Source organism: Dreissena polymorpha, chromosome 6 (genome assembly GCF_020536995.1).
Source record: "Dreissena polymorpha isolate Duluth1 chromosome 6, UMN_Dpol_1.0, whole genome shotgun sequence".
Classification (NCBI taxonomy): Eukaryota; Metazoa; Mollusca; class Bivalvia; order Myida; family Dreissenidae; genus Dreissena; species Dreissena polymorpha.
In genome coordinates, this window is record NC_068360.1 from 68,763,213 (window position 1) to 68,785,899 (window position 22,687).

General features: G+C 36.5%; 1 protein-coding gene across 1 annotated transcript in view; it reads right to left on the minus strand.

Moving 5' to 3' along the window:
- Nucleotides 1-1,440: 1,440 nt before the first annotated feature.
- The window catches only part of LOC127836573 (protein unc-93 homolog A-like), a 23,595-nt gene continuing 2,348 nt past the window's right edge, over nucleotides 1,441-22,687 (minus strand). The window contains exons 2-6 of the mRNA XM_052363233.1: nucleotides 15,852-17,263; nucleotides 10,046-10,185; nucleotides 5,915-6,028; nucleotides 5,249-5,513; nucleotides 1,441-3,583 (exon numbers count right to left, since the gene is read on the minus strand). Of these exons, the coding sequence (XP_052219193.1) occupies nucleotides 3,348-3,583; nucleotides 5,249-5,513; nucleotides 5,915-6,028; nucleotides 10,046-10,185; nucleotides 15,852-17,181 (2,085 nt within the window). The 5' untranslated portion in view covers nucleotides 17,182-17,263 and the 3' untranslated portion in view covers nucleotides 1,441-3,347. The remainder of the gene's footprint in view (nucleotides 3,584-5,248; nucleotides 5,514-5,914; nucleotides 6,029-10,045; nucleotides 10,186-15,851; nucleotides 17,264-22,687) is intronic.

Below are 22,687 nucleotides of genomic sequence, written 5' to 3' on the forward strand. Positions count from 1 at the left end.
CCTTGCACTGATAAAGGTTACATTCCACTAAGAAACGGCCGAAAAAAAATGCAAAAACGGTCGATTTTGATTAGCGTCAAGTTCTTTTTTTGGTTTGAACATGACATATCTTTTTTATTGCATAAATCGAGTCCGCTTAGAATGGCCTTTAAGAAAAGGTATGGTTATGGGGGGTCTCTATGTGCAAAATGTTGCATTTATTTTCGCTCAAAGTTGTCGCTTTTACATTGAATTATATAGGGAAACTATTTAGTATAATGTGACCTTATTCAAAGGTTACACAAAGGTAGAAGTACACTAATTTGAATTGCCATAGGGTCCCTTTATAAAACGACCAACGTTCAAAGCATTTTTCTTGCACTTGATACATGAAATTTTTAAAGCCTGGCATAATTTTAAATATGGATCTGTCCACTTCCAACAATTGCAATCAAAAAGGCACCTTATCGAAAGGCGTTGTTTTCTTGTCGCTTAGATATGCCAAAGAGTAGTTTTATCCGGAGGGGGGGTTAACTTCCGATATAGGAGTGTGCCAAAAATATGGGGTGTGTTTTTCGAATAAAATTATAGATATGGGTATGGTTTTGAGCAAATAAGTATAGATATTGGTATTGAAATCAGAAATTTGCTTGTATATAAATTTACATATAGATTTGAAAGCATCAGTATCAAAATGGGTATGATAAATTATATGATAGTTTGACCTTTGAAAATTAAAAAATTATTGTGTTGTATGACTATAATATACAGACATATTTTTAAATGGCAAAGTTGTATGTTTAAAAAAAATGGAAAAAGATAATTTTCCAAGGTGCATAGAAAATTTGCTCTTCGGTGACAAAACCACGAGTGCTAAAAATATGGACACTGCGGACAAAATTATTTGTCATTATTTCATTTAACGATGATCAAATGCGATAAATCAAACGTACATGAAAATGTGTTGTGGCTAAATGGTAAATACTTCTCTTTAAGTAAAATGTGGTGACAGAAGTTTTGTAATACTTTCAAATGCATATTTCGTATATTATTCACCTAGCATAAATACATCAAACAAATTAATCAAATATTTGAGAAGTCTTGTTCATGTTTGTTGTATGTGAAGTACGAAAATTACTTCAGTGTTAATTTAAGCCCCGACAGCCTTTTTAAAGATATATCTTGTTTGTATAATAATATCATATAATGTGAATATAATTATCCTTTTCCGTAAATTCTTTCATTCCGTAGAATCTATCATGTTAAGGCATTTCATGAAAAATGCAAAATATTCTGTGAACAAATCTCTTTAAAGTGTCTTGAACAAGCATAGAATGTATTTATTATCATTTATCATCGAGTTGAAACGAAAGACGGACACATTCGGATGTTTATGGTATAAGTATAATAAGTTGCAAAAGTGTTCTAAATTTGTCTTTATACAATAGACGTATGCTGAAAAAGCTCAATTACAGTGCTAGACAACTACAACAACAACAATAACATGTCTCGTAAACAAAAGATACTTACTAGAGCACCAAAATGGATGAAACGTGGACATTCATCGAAACCCAATTTTGTGTATTAATAAATATGCAAAAACATCCTGCAAAGTTGTTGTTTTTACGTTATAGAAACTGTGACTCTGAACTCGCTATCCATTATACAATTTATACAAATAAGTATGAAGTATGAAGTTTAATTAAGTAACTAAACTAAATCTTGAGTTATTGAACGATGCAGAAACTGTTTTTAATATTACTTTAAAAAAATAACTATGAAATGTACAATGACCCAGCTTGACATACTCATAAGCCAGATTGTTAAGAATCCATGTATGAAGTTTTGTTAAAACATAAAACGTGTTCTTAATTAATAAAGCTTAAACATTTTGCGGCACTTAGTTAAGTAACCCTGAACTTAAGTGACCACACTATCTGTACGAAGTCTCATGCGAGGTCCCGACCTAAGTTTGCTTTATATGACGTTTCATGACAAAAGCTAGATTAGTACTTGTTTTATTGAGCGGAAATCATTTTTTTACGTATAGAAATGCTGACCTTCACCTTGACCCAATCTACGCTAAATGCACTGAAAAGCTATGTCTTTACATAAAATATTTATCCACGAAGTTTCTATACAAAAGATGAATTTATTCTTAAGTAACTACGAAGGAACACTTTTCTTTTCTTTGTTTTGAGAGAGACAGTGACTCCATTAGCTTTATATACAATCCCATGCGAGTTCATGATATAATGTGTCTATATGTGAAATTAAAATATCTGAACTCGTTTTCAAGTTACAAAGCGATAACCTCTGCTTGATGCAGCCTTCCCGCCGCTTGCCAACAAAAATAGACATAATAAACGTGGTGGCACACAGACGTATGCGGTTATAACTATATGTTTAACTATATGTTTAACTATATGTTTAACTATATGTTTAACTATATTTTCTGCTTTCGCTTGGTACATCGAGACAACCCGTGAATAAAGCAATGATATGTATACAAAAGCTTCCTATAGACAAAATGATAATAAAAATCATAGCATATACAATACATTATAAGTTCTGTTCTCCATTAGTCATGGAACCAATTAACTGACACAGTTAGGTGCGCGATTTTCGTGTTCCGATGTCTCAAAGAATGCAAGCGATGTACAAACGATGGACGCAAATGATTGAAATGTATATAGATACGGCATTGAAAGCAATGGTAAAGGACAATATTCCTACGTTTTGTTCAGTTTAAAATGAAACGTGTGTGTCGTAAAAAGTTGAGTTCAAACGATATGTACCGTACGAGTTTCGTGTTTTTGTTGTTGAAGAAAATACACCTTACTTAGAATACATACATGAGTGCGGCTTGAATCCATGTAAAAAGATTACACAAGTAAAACTTGTTGTCTGCAAAGCCAAATATGGAATATAAAGACGGGGCATTTTCCACGCATTATTATGTACAAAAAAAATCACATTGTTTCAGAAGACAAATATAAGGTGAACAAATGCAAATTACTGTGAAAGTATTTAGAAATAAATCCACTTGAAAGTCGTTAAATAACAGATTGCGGCTCTCTGGCCAGTTATGGAAAATATAGGCCTCCGTTTTCAAGATAGTCGTAACAGGGTTAACACTAGCTTCTGACTTTAGTGTAGTTATTTATTGATAAGCCATTACTGAATACATGTTGCGAACACTTTTGTCTATCAGAATGGCACGACGAAACACCAATAGCTTTACATTATCACACTGACCCACTGTTAAGGTCATTCATGGAAATATCGTATAATTATGACGTTTCCAGTTGCGGAGTTCGTGACCAGACAATATCTTATTTCGAAGCAGACAGTCCACTTAGCCATCCTTAATTGACTTCAATTGTTCCTTCGAACACCCGGCCGTCTATCTGCCGTAGTTTGTACTCAGCGAGCACGTAGAACATGATGGCGACCACGAGCAGGATCATGAGGATGTAGAGCTTGAAGGAGACGCAGAGGCACGTGCCACTCAGGAAGCCCAGTGTCAGACCGAGGCTCTGTAGCAGACGACAGTTGGCGAAAGCCATGTCCGTCTCCTCCGGGCACGTGATGCACAACAGCGCTGCAGAAGACAAGAATGATACGAAATAATATCAAAGCATGACACGACTGTTATACAAACGATGTATAAATAGTTAAATACATAATATTGTAATAAAACAACAAACGATTAAAGCGGGTATATACGATTTTGTCAAATATTTATGAATTTATATAAACTGTGTAAAAACTTATTATATATATATTTCAATATAGATTAAAATAAAAGTTAAGAAGAACATATGTCGAAAAATGCGAAATAAGCCAGATATTTAATTCTGAAATTGAAAACGGCTGTACAGCCGAATTCGCCAGCATGTATACCATACATGTACGATGTGCATTTAAACTTAGTTTAACGGTTTATTTGAATTCCTGCAACGATATCTATTCATACGACACACGAACACTATCTCCGATCCTAATACAAAGACGAATGCTTCGGTTATTGTAGGAAAATATGTACGTCACTATCGGCTCGGGGCGCTAATTTGTCTTTGCTGCATTTTATGAAATTCGGCTTTAATGTATAATTTTTCTTGCCTATTTTGTGTTATTGTAACATATTTTATCAATATATTACAATTAAACACATATAAAAAATCGTATATATCCGCTTTAAATATCGCATTGCCTTGCAGTTTTTATGAGACCACTCATACTAAATATGAATGCTCACAATATTGCGGTTTTAAAGGAGATTTGTAAATGTTTTTTTAAATATTTATTCTAAACCCATAATCACTCAAATATTCTTAGACTGAAGACTAAGATTACAGAATATTTATAAAATTTGGATATTAATGCATTGTTTAGATGTCGAGTCTAAATTTAAATTAATCATCATTACTTCCGTCCTTCTTCGTTTTGAATTTGCTTATGACGTAAGCAACAGGAGTTTGCCTGTAAATATACACACTTTAAAGAACTTGTTCGAAGGTGTAAGTCTATTGTTTATTCTTCAGTCTTAGAAATTGTTGCTGAATACGGACCCTGGCACCCTACATATCCAGCGGACCGGCGTTATTTTAGTTTTGTAGAAGAGGTCACCGAAGGATCGATTCTGTAAAATTTACTAAAATTCGTCGAACATTTTTTGGCGAAGCAATTGCGTTAATTAAACTGTTTACGCACGACTTCAATCACAAAACCATGAACACATGCTCAAGTGCGTGAAAAGATCAATCATTCGCTGTCATTTCATGCCGTATTTTCTTAAAGACGTCGAAGAAATAGGTAAGTAAGCTCGCACAATCTTCGCTAACAAACAAAACTCGATTAATAAAATGAAAAAATATCGTCAGAAACTATATCTTTAATCATGTTTCGGATATTGTTTAGCGTTGTATTTTCTGAAATCGCATGTTTTTATTTCAGTGAACATGAAACGATATCACGTCAGTAAGCATGTTTGAGCACTTAACAACATAGGCTCAATAATCTAGTGATTGATGTTCTAAATCAGGTGAAAGAAAATAATATAATTCTAATTGTAGTTTCATGAACTATTTTGTGGTTAGTCAAGATATTTCGTTGTAGGTCGCTGGAAGCACACTATTATTGGGCATTATTAAGCCGATAGACTTAACCATAGAAAGCACATGTCCCTGTTTAACTGTACAGTCTTGTAAGTCAATTATTAAGTATACAAGCAACCGATTCTGTTAAGTACGGAATATTAACTGACTGTTGCACTGTGTCTGCCAGACGGCGTCACACACGCCCCAGGCGGCCGCCATAAAGAAGAACACCGCGAGCTTCTTGTCTGGTATCCATATGAGGAGGCCGATCATGAGCCCCATGTGCAGGATACCGCCAATTCCAAACACGACCTCCCGGGGCACGTGGTTGGCGCAGACGGCCACCAGGACGGCGCTTACGATGTTGGCCAGGCCCAGCACGATCATACAGTAGCCGATGTATTCCTCACCAATCATACACGCCACATAGGCCTGCAATACACACTCACAAATACAACAGTCAACACACATTACTTGTTGTACACAAACAATTCCTGATTGCAGTTAAATGTGTGGTGTACCGACACAGTTGTTTCAATATTTTAATTTATAGTTATGTATCATGAACTTATGTTAAATATCGCAAACACAGTGTAAATCTGTTTCTTTACCGTCGTATATTAACGTCGTTGAGCGCTGATAATAGGAACTTCTTAGATTGCCTAATTTAATACAAAAATATTTTTGCTGGTAGTTTTCATTATTTAAAACAATTAATAATACGTTTTACTATACTATTAGGATTACATTTTTGTAAGTAAATTCAAAGAACTACGAAAATCTGTGAACAAGTACCTTGTAAGTAACGACATGCGAAAACAAACACCTCCTACCTGATTAAAATCAGAGAAGACAAACGCTTGTTGAAGGCCACTGAATATTAACAGTGGAATAAGAAGACGGAATGTTTTGTTGGAGACCATCATTCGCACGTGCTTCACCACAATCTGAGGAGGCAATGGGAAATGTTTGCACATAAACAACAAGCGTTGTCCTCACTATTATACACAGTCGTAAAGAACAAATTTACCACCTGACCATCTGGTGAAAATATCAGGGTAAATAATTAGTGCAATATCTATTAGGATTAAAGGGCTTCAACGTGTGTCCGAAAAAAGTTGGCCCTAGATCGCTCACATGTGTAATGGAGCGTGACAAGCGATACCAAGGGCATGACTTGAACAATCTTTGAAGAGGGTTACAGGATGATGTTATATACCAAATATACGCACTAAATAAATCATTTAAAGGGACCGTCAACCAGATTGACGAAAAAAAGAAAAGTTCTAAAATACCGTATTTTTTGTTACAATTATTAGTTTATATTGATTAAAATATCACGACTGGTATATTACATTACTTGAAAAAAGTGGTGAAGTTTTTATATTTTCATATATTCGGTAATACAATTTTACTGGGTATGTGTACCAGGTTACTACCAGTTATTTATAAATAACGCCAGTAGATTGATCATCATCGTCACGTGGTTAACCCAGGAATGCAAACTGTGCATGCGTAGTGAATTGTATATATTTTATATTTAAAATGATTAATCTACTTGCGTTATTTAAAGTATGTATATCATTATGTCACCTTTTTTCGACTTCACATCGCAAAATTTTATTACCGAATATACTGAAAATATGAACTGTTTTCAAGTAATGTAATATACCAGTGAATAAAAATCGATAATCTACCAAAACACACACCAACAATTGTCCGTTTAACTACCTGCTTTCTTACCGTTTTTTACAATTTCAATTTTGTTTTTCCTATAAACCACAAAAATCATAATATAAAACTTACATAAACGGCATAGAGTCACCAAGGCATATAAGTCGATGGATTGGCTTATGATTCATTAACATTTGTAAATGGTACTCGTATTTTGGACTAAAACGCATTTCTAAAACGGTGATTGACTTCAAACATTAAACAGCATTTGAGAACAAAATTAAGTTAATTTGATGTTCTTCTTCTTAAAGTAAGAGCAGATGTGTCTGATCTAATGTGTAATGTCCTCTGTGACTTTTAGCGTTATTTCAAGGAAATACTGTTCATATAATGACCTTCTATACTTACATTTGCTGATTTTATTCCACTGTGTGGGGTATACTTTATAGTAAGTTGTATAATGTTTAGTATTTTAGTCATATTTACATTAACTATACTACTATTAATTTTAAAGTCTTTAATTCCGACTTCTAAATAAAATAATGGGCTAAATAAAACATGTAATTATATGTAATTTTATTTCTAACTATTTATGTTTTATAACTGATCCCAAAAAATATTGAGTTTTTAATTTCACCCCACCACACTACAAAGATATGTTTTGAGCGGCCTGAACTCTCTATTTATATTATGTAATTACGCAATCCTAATTTATGGTAAGCAACGTGAAAAGTCAGCAATAACTTAAAAGTGGTCTGGAATAATTTAATAGTGATCCGTAAAGTTTATAAAGCTCACTGCACAGATCACTTTATTTCCAGAAATGCTTGTATTTAACCTTATATGATCTTTACTGTGAGTGGATCAATAATTGACGCACAGTGTTTTGTCAGTGTCAATTAACGTCCCACAACCGGCATGCAATTATACGATCCTACGTTTGTTTCTCTTAAAAGTCACATGACACATTTGGAGGTAATTGGTCATGTTGGAAGACTATCCAACGGAATATATAAATCACCCTATATATACTGAATTATTAATGGTCCTTCAATGTGAACCCGCATTGGCCATAGAACAACGTCTCGCAAATAGTGTGCGTTTTAATGGATCATTGAATATTTATAGTTCTTAAACGATAAACTTCGCATTTCTGTTTCCGCAACATAAGTTGAATAACCGGTTCATATATATCATAGGTAAAATTCGTATACTAGTGCTACAGTTTTAAGGGAAAACTGATTACCGCGAAGAAACTTTGTCATTCAGTATTGCCTGAATATATACCGGCATTTATCCTCGAAAAAAAATCAATTCTTAAAGTCCAGATTCTTTCGAAAAAACAAAAATCTGCAATATATGTTTCAATTTAAATTAGAATCATAAGAACAAATCAGTATACACACGTTTTATGATTTTGGTGTAATTATATGATCGTGAACTGCGCGTATAATGATTTACAATTATAAAATTAATTTTGCAATTCCACTTTGTTGCGGTATGCAATGAACACGACCCAGCCTTGCATATGAGCAGTCAGACAGCCGCTGCGCTTGCCCACATGAGCAGTCAGACAGCCACTGCGCTTGCCCACATGAGAAGTCAATACAGCCACTGCGCTTACTCAAATGAGCAGTGAGAAGCCACTGCTTTTGCCCACATGAGCAGTCAGACAGCCACTGCGCTTGTCCACATGAGCAGTCAAGACAGCCACTGCACTTGTCCACATGAGCAGTCAAGACAGCCACTGCGCTTACTCAAATGAGAAGTAAAAACAGCCACTGCGCTTGCCAACATGAGCAGTCAGACAGCCGCTGCGCTTGCCAATATGAGCAGTTAGACATACACTGCACTTGCCCACATGAGCAGTTAGAAAGCCATTGCGCTTGACCACACGAGCAGTCAAGACAGGCACTGCGTGTACTAAAATGAGCAATTCGGTAACCATTAAGTTTTCAGAGCTCCCGTCGTACACATGACATATACGAGCTGTATTGTGTGTTCGGGAACAGATAATAATTAGATTGTCTGGAAAGAACGAAGAAAATAATTGATTCATTCTCAATAGCTCTCCAATTCAGACGTTATTTGTTGATTGGTAATACACACATATGTGGTTAATGTGAAGCTATGAATGTCTGCGCGTTGCTATCAATCAATGCTGTCTATGGGACCTCTCCAGTACGTCAATATCGAGAGACGTTTCTCGCGCACTTTAAGCGATTAGCGACCACTGACACAACCGGTTAGCCGATGCAAATAACGAGCAAGTATAGCCGAAAGAGTCAAGGCATAAAAAGCAATAACGTTGTTCGTAGGAGTGTAAAAAATGAATTTACTGGTTAGTGTGCTAAATGCTGAATAATAAAACTTGATTATTATGGATTGATTCACTAAGGAGGAGATCATGTGTGCCAGACGAGCACGTGCGGGGACAGGTTTGCGCGCGCATCAAAAACTTGCGCGAAGTGTGTCAGTCTAACTGTCTTCATAAAAACTATTTTCATGATGACATACAATAGGTTCTGTTCAGTCGACACGCCTATACCGTGTCTTCATGTACACGTGCTACTGACAACTGCTGAATGCGAGAGGCGGGAGATGCCAGCAGAGGAATGTGGCTTTATTGATTCGTATCGTGTTTTAAGAAACAAATGTAAAATCAATGTTCGTTCTCCAGTGATGAATAGATAGGAGCCAAATAAGAAACATCCTTCACTGTTATCGGCTCAATCGTAGTTATGCGTTTTCATAAGCTAACGGAATACATAACACCAAGGACAGCAATTCAGTAACATCTTACGTGTACACATAGTAGCATATCCCATTTATTTCCTTTCACAGTTTTATTAAACATGCATGTTGCACCGTTCTAGCGTTTTCTGATAATAATATTGTCTGATGATAAATTACATGATTAAAAAAACGAATAACTAAAGATGTGATCGAAAAAAATTGTCTTGATTCTTAAAGTCAAGAAAATCAATGTTCCACTGATTGCACTTTCACTTATTTATGCCTAGTGGACTCTCCCATTCTCCTAAATTGGATCAATTTATTTCCAAAATTAGGGATGTCTAGAGAATTTATTTACATATTTAGAATATTTCTTACAGAAATTCCTTTAAGCAAACAGCGCAAACCCTGATGAGACGCCGCATCGTGCAGCGTCTCATCTGGGTCTACGCTGTTTGCCAAGACCTTTTTTGTAGACGCTAGGCCTAAATGGGTTTATGGAGCAACTGTGGAATCCACATGTTAGGTTTTCTGTTCTTGAGTATTTGACTTACCTCATACCCTGAATGCTCCGGTTCAAATCTGGCGCCGATCTGGTCGAGACAGACAATGGTCAGGAAGAATGCCACCACTCCTAGGGCGAGATACGCGCTCATCAGCTTTAACAGCGAACTAGGCTCGTCCTTCGTTATATCTGCAGTCAAAATATGCATCGAATTTTTATGCAAAAAAATATCTGAATCATGAATATTGACTTGCTATGTTATATATGAGGATCGTTTCCGTTATTCATACCAAACACATATAGAACCAGGTCAGAGACAAGTATCTTACCAAAACGGAAACAGATACATGTATTTTACGCATATTATTGTGTGTGTTTTTCAGCCTTATTACATTAGTTTTTGAATATTCAAAAATCATATTTTGTTTTAATTTCTATTAATAACAGTCGTTTTATTAATAATGTTCATTTATGCAGGTGGAATCAGATCTGCAGATGTAAACGCAATATACAACCTAGATGGTATTGTTAGATTTTTAATGTAATGATCACATTTGCTTATGTGTGGCAGACATGCATGGACGCTTACTCTACGTTTTTGTTATAAGGAAACGAGCCATTGCAAAACTGCCAGATCAATCTCTGAGTGACTTATATAGGCAAAAAAGGTGTAATATACGCGACAAATGTGTTGTAATAAGATAGTAGCACAGATCGCGCACGTCTAACCATTCTACACAGTATCTTTAAATTATGAATGGCATATCCGTTGCAGTGTATTTTATAAAACTCCCAAAACATGTAAAAACGTTTAATTATATTATGTATAACTTTAGTTATCCTGTGCAAAAAGAGTCTATTGTTTATGTATTTTAGTAACTTTATTTATGATAGTGCTTAAAATATAAACACTATTATCCAACTCCAACTGTAAACACTAGGTTTGTTTATGTCCGAGTGCGATGATAATGCAAGTTTTATGCTTTTTATGAACAGAAATACATGTACTTGAAACCGTCTTATGCTTGAAAAATCTCTTACAAGCTGAATATGAAGTATCTTGAATGTAGTATTCTAATTTAGAAATAAATATTGTATCAAGTACAGTTCAAATTCTTTTTTATCAGGATACATACCTCACCACTGAGAAGTCAATTTTCGTAGAAAAAACCTTTGCTAAAATGTGTTTCACGAACTTTAGTCTATGGATTGTACCAATGTTCACAATCCTTTGTTTTCATTATTCTATGATTTATTGGACGACCCCCGAAATTGCAAACTCTTTTCCACCACTATTACCGTATTTCTCCAAGCAAACATGATGCCTGTCATTCACTTTTTTCTCATAGGAAACTAAACATACAAATGTAAAAAATGAATAGAAAACAAAGTAAGTCCAATTTCATTATTTTAAATAAGATGTTGCATATAATTTGATCATAATTCTTTAGTATATGCATTTGTTAAAACTTGGTTAACACATATATGGTTCATAGTCCTTGCGGCACCTTATATGTGCCTTTGATGAACTGTTGACAGTTGGCAACGGATTCTGTACTACCACAAACGTCATGCTGGATACACATGACGTGTTCCTTCCTTTGCATAGAAAGCCTTTAAAATAACATTATTTAACCATACCATGATTTTACCAAACAGTATTGTCAAAGTTGGGATTTTCCACTCTCGAATTTTATCACGCATCAAAGTATTAAAATACTGGCAGTTTATCTATACAGATTGTTCGCGCACAAGAAAACCCATATCGCTTTATCCAAGGTAAAGATCATTTCTAAAGGTCATTTGTAAAGCGGGCGGCATTTAAGAGATATGAACTAACATGTATACTTTCTTTTATTGTAAGTCATATATGTACCCTAGAGATCAAAAGCAAATATATTGTCCAAGCTAGTTCATGTAACGGCTAACTCTAGTTAATCCCTATAAACGAGGTAATGCATTATCTGTACACGCATGCATATTCACGTAGGGGTCTGTAAACACGCAAAAACCGTTTCGAAATATGGCATATGCCTGAATGGAGTTTCGCGTTGTGTACTGGTCAATTGAAATGTTTCTACATTAATAATACATGTTTCCCAGAATAAATTATACGCAACAACAAATAAATGAAACAACAATTGCACAACTATTTAAATCGAAAAAAATAAAAATAAATAGCTTCTTAAATCGCGCCTGGGGCAAATAAAAACCTGTTGCATAAAGGGTATATGCGCAATATTTAAATCATCGGTCTATTTTCGTGCGAACTCAGTATCTAATATCTTTTGCCTGCACGCGATAGCTATATCGTACGCACGGTGTAGCTATGCCTGCACTTCAGATAGCTATGACGTGCGCACGCGCTAGCTATGACGTTGTGTTCGAGACTAAACTGAACAATTATGATGACATATATGAACAAGTGCGACAAATATATGTTACAAGTGCATTTTAAAAAGTATTGTTGCAAATAAAAATTTAAATCGAACAGAATATGCTTTTCATACGGTTCAATTACTTTCAGTTGATTAAAAACGTATTTGGGAAATAAAATGACTTAAAGGGGCCTTTTCACAGATTTTGGCATTTTTTTTAACTTATTCATTAAATGCTTTATATTGATAAATGTAAACATTGGATCGTAAAAGCTCCAGTAAAAAATCAAGAATAAAATTAAAAAAAGGAAAAGAACATTGCCCAGAGCAGGTTTCGAACCAGTGACCCCTGGTGTCCTGCCAGAGTCCTGAAGTAAAAACGCTTTAGCCTACTGAGCTATTCCGCCGAATACACATACTTGACGTATTTTATACCTTATATAAGCAATCTTCGTAGTTTCACAAAATTTAACGACAAAAACAGAACTCTCCAAATTATTCAATCGTTTCGCGTTGCAACGCTTTATAATTTTTAGGTTTTAAAATCGTCAAAAGATGCATATAATGGCTATATTAGACCATGGTAAATGTTCAGTATTACTGTTTCCTCACAAATATCATAACTAAAACGAAAATTTGCGAATCTGAAACAACTTTTTTCAATTTTGTCAATTTACCAAAGCGTGAAAAGATCCCTTTAATTAGCTCCCTAAAATAAGGAGCTTGACTGATTCTGATCAGGAAGTGTGTTCTATAGGCATATAAAATGACTCCCAGCCCCTGGCAGACAAGTTTTTCAAATTACCGGAATGTTTTTCAAACTCAGCCGAGATATCATAAGAACACATTTTATGTTATAAGCAAGGTTCGTGTTTTTTACCAAACATGTGCCTGCTATAGAGTTGCAAGTTTTCCTACAGCCAACAACTGAAACCCCCTAATGACAATTATTTTTTTCAACGGACCGGAACCATTTTTTGAACTAGACCGAAATAGTCGGGTCAGTATAAGAACAATTACCAACCCCCCACACACATATTGCTACAAAAGGTATTTTAACTGATCCTGGTAGGATTTAATGTCCTTTAAAACATATGAAAAGTTTACCAAAATTGGACCACCGGAAAATTGTTTTTTTCAAGATGGTGTCCACGATGGCCGCCCAAACCTGTTAATGATGATAACTATGCGAATATGTGAATAACTATGTGGATATCCACTCAAAGTTCATTATTTTAGTGTCTATACTTAGGTTTTGGGGGGCAAAGAACACATTAAGATAATACAAATTATGTTAGTCTATTACGTAACTGAGAAATCTATCATGGCGTCGAATTGATCGTTAATATAATGGCCGCAAGTGCATAACTATCAAACGTGTTATTATTTTTACAATTAAAAAAAATAGTTTTTCATGTTTCGTTTGATATATTTATTTCTAGTAAGACCTTATATACAATATTCCGATATTGAAGCTCAAGCGTTATAAACAACAACATATAAATACAGACCAACATTGTAAAACATGTCAAACCTGCGTGTGCTAAATACTGCCTCATACTTGTTTTTAAAGTTGCAGCATTTAAAATTAGAGATTTAAACAATTATTTATTGTTTCTTTTTGTGATAAATGATTTAATAATGAGTGCAAACACATCCAGACAATATTTTTGTCAAATATTCAAGGAGGAGATTGAGTTTTCAAAGAATAAATGGGGTGCTATTCAGTGGAAGGGAGTGAAGGGAATACAATGAAGCTAGTGTGAAGCAAACGTATGCTCTTGCTATTTAGGCTGGCACTAAAGTATATAAACATGTCGTTAGCAGTACACTAATGATGAAAAACACGAAAAGTTATTTTGAAAAGCAAAGTTGAAGTTCTTTACAAAAGAGAACCACAAGGCAACCAAGTGGAGGTTTTGAAAGTCATAAAGACTGCCTAGTCTGTGGTTGTAAGGTTAAATTGGACACAGAACATTTTTGCTGGATACGTACTGACCGATCTGTTGGGACTATGCTAGAGGCCTGTGATTCCCGTTCAGATGACATATGGTTATTCTATGGAAAAGTCACAAGACGCAAAGTTGTGGCAGTTGGACACGTTATGATTGAAGCAGTTCGTTCACTGAGCTGCCATTGCACCACTACAAGTGGGGCTTGCTGTTTAAATCAATCATGTACATCGTTCACAGGTTATTGTCGACACTCTTAACGAAATGAGATTTTGTTTTTTATAAACAGAAGTTATCAAAATTTATAAAAATTGCAGCAGATTTTGAGAAACCTGATATCTTGGGTAGTGATATAGATTTGTTAGAGATGTCTGTTCTCTTTGCCGCCGATAGTGTTGATCACAATAGTATCACCATTGACGGAAAATGTACTTTTCCTGGGATGGGAGTCAATGCATCTATTTCACCCGCATCACGGACGAATTTTTTGATTTCTCGAAAACATACCAGAGTTGAACACTAGAAAGAAGACAAAATATCCTATCTTGGAGTACCGGTTGGCGAAGCATGCCTGTAATGGTTCGAGGACCTGAGGCGATATTTTGTTGATATGATAAGTCTCTTTCATCTTCAGGCAGGCAATACCGAATGGGCACGAAAAAATGCATATTTTGCATCAGGGATGTCAGTATCTTGGGCAGTCGTCAATTAAATTCTTGCCTTTGATCAATATGTACTCTAGGGACAAGACGTGTATGATTTCAACATTAGAATCTGTTTGCAACCTTTCTATGAAGCACAACCTTCCCACCATTGTACCGTTTTTCCAACCCTTGTTTTGGAAAGCTGCCGAAATCATAATGGATGCGCCACAAAGTATTTGCCTGAAAAGTATTGTGCTGATGTTTGGGGTTTTTCATACGCTCAGGAACTTGTTGGGGCCATAGGATTCCTCATTGAAGGAACTGGTCTCTAAACCATACTTCTATAGGGAAAATGCCATTGTGCAAATTATGACAGGGATAGCTGTCCAGAGGGCTTGAAGGGTTATTGTCATGCTGACAAGTGCCTACACAGCCAGCTTATATCAGGAAGATCCCGAGACTTAGATACTGCTGGATCAGGCAGAGGAGTTGTACTCGTCCATTTTTAGGGGCGAGACGCCGCCGCTAGCAGATGAGTCATGTTTAGTTGTTCGCTTGCCAGAATAATGTTTATGGTATTTGTAAGAAATTGAAATTTTAATGCATGTTACTTTGAAGTGGGCCATCTTAAACAGTTCTAAGCCCAGAAAAAACTACATCATATAAATATTTGGGTCTGATATGTGTATGCTTTAAATAAATAATATAATCATGTCTACAACTGCCTAGGTTAATATTCAATGGTACCGGTAAATATCACAAAAAATAATGAACCGCCAGACAATATACCGGTAGTAACGAAGAAGTACATTAGGGTTTCCCTTTAAAAGAGTTTATCATCGGAATTATTATTTAAAGTCTACTTATCGCACAAAACATACCTGAATAAGCATTATTGCTATTACAAGGGAAGAGGACGCCACAAGAGCGCGTATCCGGTCCTGTGCTGTACGCTTGGGTGGTCGTGGAATTCACAGCGTCGTAGTCGTCAGATCCCGCAGTGGACACCTGGAAACTCGTCTTCGCACTCTGCAGGACTAACGAAGACATCAGATTACCAAACACGTGAGTCGTTTGGAAGCATGCGAGAAAAACGCCGTGAAATCGGAACATTTCACGTTCGAATCCTTCTCTCGTAACACGAGAATAATCATACGACAGTTTTAGCAGATATGACGACTCTGCGGTCCATAAAATTCCCTTTCCAACTCCTGCTTGAATTCCTAATGGAATCAACGTGTAAAAGGTTGGGTAAAAGTTCCCCGCTATCCACAAGATATATGTAAACATCCCAATTACAATGGTCCATTTTGCTGTCAGATTATTAATCAACATTGGAGCCCACAAGCATGTCAAGCACATTGTACCATGGACGCATGCCATCGAAATAATCCCAAGATTGTCTGCATTGTTCATAGTTGACTGTAGATTTTGGATAGCTCTGAACGCATTAAATATAAGAATAAAACTAATACATAATAATACAAAGTTTTTTCGCAGTCTTAGTCTATTTAACGGACTAGGAAATGCAGGACCATCGGAAGAACCTGGGGTCGCAGCAACGTTGTCATCCAGTACTGTCACAGTCGTAAACACGGAGTCGTCAGGTAAGTCGTGAGGTTTTTGTGCGGTCGTAGGTACGTCATGTTTAGGCGAGTATCTTTTCCTAGCGACAGCTTCTTTCAGTTCTTGAATGTGATTGTCTGACACAGCGTTTGGAATGCTGCACCGGGTTTGACCATTGTGGTTCTCATTTGAAGAGCTGTTAGAACCATGTTGAAACTGACCATTGTTCGGCGAGTAGACGTTGTTAAATTCAAATGGACCTTGATCGTTTATCAGTATAATCGGACTTGCAGGTGGAGGATGATTACCAGGATCATTAGCTTCTTCTTCAACGCGTTTCATGTGCTCTCGAAGTTCTTGAAGCTCGACTTCAGACGGATCATTTGGCCGGGTGGCCCGGATGTAGCTTTCCTTTCTGTTCTTTCGCTGAATGATTCCTTCAATGAAGTCTGCAGGGTCATCAACATCTGAGGCCCCCTTTAGCACAGCACATCTGTAACTCTCACTGCGCTGTCTCTGTGCCTGTGTGGCGAAGGTATAGCTGGGACGCCGAGGCCTGTACAGTCCGAAGCCGATGCCTACCCCGCTGTAGTCCCAGGGGGAGAGGTGGCTGGAGGACGAGTCGGAGCGCCTGTGGCCACTCATGGTTCTGGCAGCTGTCACTGGGTATGTGAGGATCACGACTTCATAAGCGCTGCGCTCATTTCATTCTAATCGCTTCAGATATCTACAAATAATTATAATGTATTTTTACTTTTCGACACATTTAACATATATACCTTGGTTATTTCACGATACAAAACTAATAATTTTGCACGCAGGAAAAATTGTTTATGTGGTAAATGGAACCGTATGATAATAAATTCAAAGTACAGTGTTAATATCGTTACATTTTTTTAACGATGATGCTATACCATAAATATAACGATTATATATTTGATCATTTAATTAAAAATCGTACGAAGGTTAAGTTCATTTTGTCTCGAATATAATGAATTATGCAATTATCAAAAACATCTTACTTGAAATTAAAATAATTGCAAATGTAATAACACATGCAAACAAAAATAATTGCAATATTGGACGCCCAATTCGGATTTGAATCGTCGATGTCCATTATACATTTTGTATTTCAGAACTATTTGGGGAACAAGGCGTGTCCTGCATGACGCAATGAAACGTACAGATTGTAAATGACAAATTATATGGCATCTTAAATTAATCATTCATAATAATTTGAAAATCCTCCAAGTTACTGAACAGAAATGAAAGTGTATATCCGTTGACATTGACTTGTGACCTTTATCTTTCATAGAGGAGCGATTACTATTGTTTACGACGCATTATCTGATGAGCATTAAAAGTCCGAAGTAATATATGCGCCGTTAAAATGAAACAATAATGTATTAACTTTTACAGTGACTTCTAACCAAGGAACGTGAGGATGATACATACAGTCTAATAATAGGGAATTGTAATCTCAATTAATGCATTAATAATAAACATTCATGACATTCGATCTTAAGTTGTGAGCTATACCGTTCATAAAGACGCAGCGTTGTTGTGTTAATAAATTGTCTGGTCATTCGGAATTATCATCTAAATTTATATTTAATTCATCGCATGCATGCAGATATTTAAGCGAAAGTTCAAAACTTTCGGCCTTAAATTGTGACATTAACCTGAATTGTGATGTTAACGTTTCATCGATTGTTTGTGAAATTTGTTTAGCAATTAGAATTTATAATCCGACGATATACTACATATCATCACAAACACGTTACAGAGCGGAAACAAAAATTGGTGACCTTTGCATCGAAGTTCTAAAAGATGTTGAGAGTCCGCCGTTTCCTGTGGATGACCAATACTCGATGTCTACATGAACATCATATACACTACGCCACGGCGAAATCATGCTATTCCCAGCGCGATATTGAAGACGAATACTTCTTCGTTTGTGTTTGAACGTATAAACTATTGCTAAATAAGTGTGCATTCTAAATGCTTATTATCGAAAGTTCGTTTTGTTTCTCCTTGAAAGAGTGTGTATACATGTTAATTGTTTATTTATATCTTGGTAGTTTCGACATTAAAACTTAAATATTATAACACTGTTTGCAACATTGTTTTGTAACTTAACAACCAAAGTGTGTTCCTTTCCTTTAAAATACACTTAACAACAGTTAAACTTTGTACATGTATCGGTTTGATGCCATATACTTTGTGTATGTCTTCAATAAATGCCTATTTTATCACGTAAAAAATAAAGAAAGAGGTGTGATGTGTATGCCACTTATCCTAAATTTCCGTAGTCAATGTAATGTCAAATGGTTTTGGGAACGGATGCATGCATAATTTATAGAGTGTACGGAAAAGGAATGGAACTCTCTGAAGTAGGAAAATGCATTCATTTAAATCGTTATAAAAGGACAAAATATTAAATATAACGTTTAAGTCTGTTTGTGGTAAAAAAGAAAATTGGTTTACTATTTGAGCTGTTAACACAATTACTTTAGTTTATAGAAATATATTTATTCTATTTTCGGAACGTGGAAATATTACTTTTGCTACTCTGCATGTGAGACAACACGTAAAGCCTTGTAGAGCCCCGCACCGCCCCGCCCACTCCCCCATATGTGGATCCTTTATTCAGAAGTAGCTATAAATAATAATTTATATCCGCTAGACCAGCTACATGGCTTTTAACATCAAAGCGCTGAAGGTACTGCAGTTGTTCGCTGTTGTCGTCCTTGATTAGTTTGTGCGCGTTGCACAGGCTAATCAGTGTGCACAGGCTAATGTTATTTGACGTGCATTAAGCCCCGTTTTCCCTGAAAGCAGCCAATATGTACAGATTTCAATGATAAACACTAGACTGGCCAATGTCGACTTACAAGCTGGTATATAAAATCACTGCTTGAGGGTATATACACTCACTGCTATAGCAGAATCATTTATCGTCTGCTGCAGACAGGCAGCGGTAATCGTCCCTTGCAGAGTGAGTTTTGGTTCTTAGCGTACTTAATGCTTCTAAGCACATACTGATTTGCAAAATATGCTCTGTAAATTTAGCTGGCCGCTAACGCGACCAACTAAAAATGGAACAAACAAATTGGGGGCAAAACTTGCTGCTAGAATTTAGTACACTGTTGCATAGCACTTGACAAGTACATGTGTCCAACCAATGCAGAAAGGGGATATATCCTCGAGTGACATATTTTGACGCATGTAAGCAATTAAACAAAATAAGTTTTATTAACATCTTCAACTTTCATTAAAAAACAATGCTTGTTTTAAATGCCTTCTTAGCTCGTTTGTCACAAAACGTTGACATAATTCACACAAAAAAACACCAGATTAAAAGTTTGCCACGCCATGTTTTCTGAGTGACCAGAAATGACGCATTTGATTTGCTACCTTGTTATGTTGTCAACATCGCATTTGATTGGCTGTCTTGTTATGTTATCATCATTGGAGACTGTACACTGAAATTTAACTTACCTAATCAGAATAAACATGTACACTGGTACCTAGAATAAGTAAACAACATATTAAGTTTCAAATTTATTGCATCATTCAATAGTAACAACAGTGTTGATTGCATAACATTGCAATAAGAAAGTGCTCATTTCTCGGTGGCACAGTGGGGACATAGAAACTCATCAACCCTTCTGACAACTCTCACTTGAGTACAAAACATCAGATGGACCCAATGTTCACATTAGTCACATTGTACCCACTTGACAAACACAACAGATGCACTGTTATATACTTCAACAGGTGTGAACAGGTTACACACGCAGCATAAATCAGTGTCTTAGTCATCATGGTCACTTTCTGACATGGCACTTTGATCAACAATTGACTGACTTGCTGATCCAGATGGTCCAGGTTAAGGGTCTTGCTGGGTTGCAGATTTTTTCTGTTGCTTAGACTGCTCACGGTCCCTAATTTTTTGAAGAACTGGATCTTCAGTGATTGCCCTACCACTGACTATAGTGCTGAGATACTTCCTTTTTATGGTTGTACTGTCATTTGGCTTGGGTACAGCTGCTTTACCTTTGAAGAATTCCTAAGCAGTGGGTTGAATTTCACTCTGTGGTGCTGGCATCGTAGGGCTTGAATGTAGGACCTCTGAAGGCTTGAAGGGGGATGCATCAACAACTGATGGATTGTAGGGGTGTATGCTTGTTTTTCTGCAGGATGCTTGTAGGTTGCTAGCAGAGAGTGCCTTTGCATATGCCTGACACCCCAGACTACAAACGTTGTAGCGGGTTATACTCTTCCCACAGTTTTCTCTCATAAACTGATGGCACACAGAGTTGTAGACACGTTCAAAAGGCCCGAAGCACCCCACATCTAACGTTTGTAGCATGTGGCAGGAGTGAGCAGGCAGTATGAACAAAATCACGTTATGTTTGCCCAGTAAATTTAACCAAGGTTTACATGAGACTTGTGACCATCATACAGCAGGAGAACATGTTTGTCTAGGCAACGTTCAGGCAGTTACTTCAGAAACGGACTCGAGAGCGTTTATATAAGCCTTGGGCTTCCGATGCAATCGAGCTAAAATAAATAGGTTTAAACTAAGTACTTCAGAAGGTGTTCTTCGATGTATTTGCGAAACACGCTGATATTCCAGATTCCATCAGCACCAATGCAACCACCTTTCAATAATTCCGAATGCATTCTGGCCCCTGGAAAAACTAAAATATAGTGGCAAACTATACCCCAATGCGTTGCCACAGCCAATCACAGTGACGAGTGTTCTGGAACCAGATGTAACGGCTGGAGCTTTGAACTCAGTGGTCACAACTGATGGTGGAGTATGTGACGTGGACAGGCCCTTCTCGTCTAAATTCAAAATTTTTGTGGTTTGTCCTTCAAACAATACTTATCCAGAATAGACTCCAGGTCGGTACAATATCTGGTCACTGACTTCATGTTGATGGCCTTAGGCTGTTGCAATTCAAGACCACGAGGTTTCAAAACTTTAAGTTCCGTCCACCTTGACATAACCAGATGCCACGGGACCATGTCATCGATAGAGGGTGGGCATGGTCCCGTTTTTCTAGGTAGCATACTCCGAGGCCATGGTCGAAACTTCAGCCTGCCCATAGCCATATCCACACTCTGCCATGGTCTTCAAGGATGAAAATTAGTGGTTGCCCGTTAGCCCGGGGCAAGTAGATATTTGCCCGGGCAACTCAATTTCAAATGTTGGTAGTCCGGCCGGGCAACTAACTTTTTTTTAAAGATTAAAATAATTTAAAAGTGCAATTAGAGATTTCATAAAATTTGGCAACTGTGGATGAATAATCAGTTTTATAATAAATTTCAGACTTGTAAAAAGACGTAATAAACAGAAAGTGTGTCATGCTAGCAATGTTGTCGTTTAATTATCCATTATTTTCTTTAAATAAATAACCTACACTGACACTACATAAAAATGGTACCGGGCTCGTAACTCTATAACTGGGCAACTGAAATACTAAAAATGGTTGGTTGCCCGTGCGGGCAACCAATCCTGAAAATCTTAGTTTCCATCCCTGGTCTTGATGTGTTCAACAAGATGGGCTTCCTACTCGTTGGAAAACATCGGTTGCGGACCGGAATGTACACCCTCCAACTTCACTCTGCCACTCAGCCTGTGCCTCAGGGATGCTTCAGGTACCCGAAACTCTCTGGCAGTTGTTCTAAATTGAGCCCCTGTCTGTCTGATGTGTACATAGGCAGCATTCATAGAAGTGAGTAAATAACACCGGTACTTCCCTTGTGGGCCCTGGAAATAAAAATACATTTAAATTAGATTATTACTCACCACCATATAATTAATAATAGTAAGTAATTCTGTTGGTAAATCCCCATTAAAATCCAATTAGGGTGTGTGTGCAGTGATATTCATTTAACGCGTACACCTTACAAGATGGCTAAAAATAACTGAATTGACGTAATCCATCACATGACAGTCACATGATCTATAAATGAAACAAATTGCATTGAAATACATTGAATGCATCTATTCTTACCTTTGCATCTCTCATTTTCCACATGTTTTTTTCGTAAGCGATGGCAATCACGTGCTTACTACGATTGATAGTAAAATGACGTCGCTTGAAGTCGCTTGTGTATGAATACTGAGAAGAAAAAT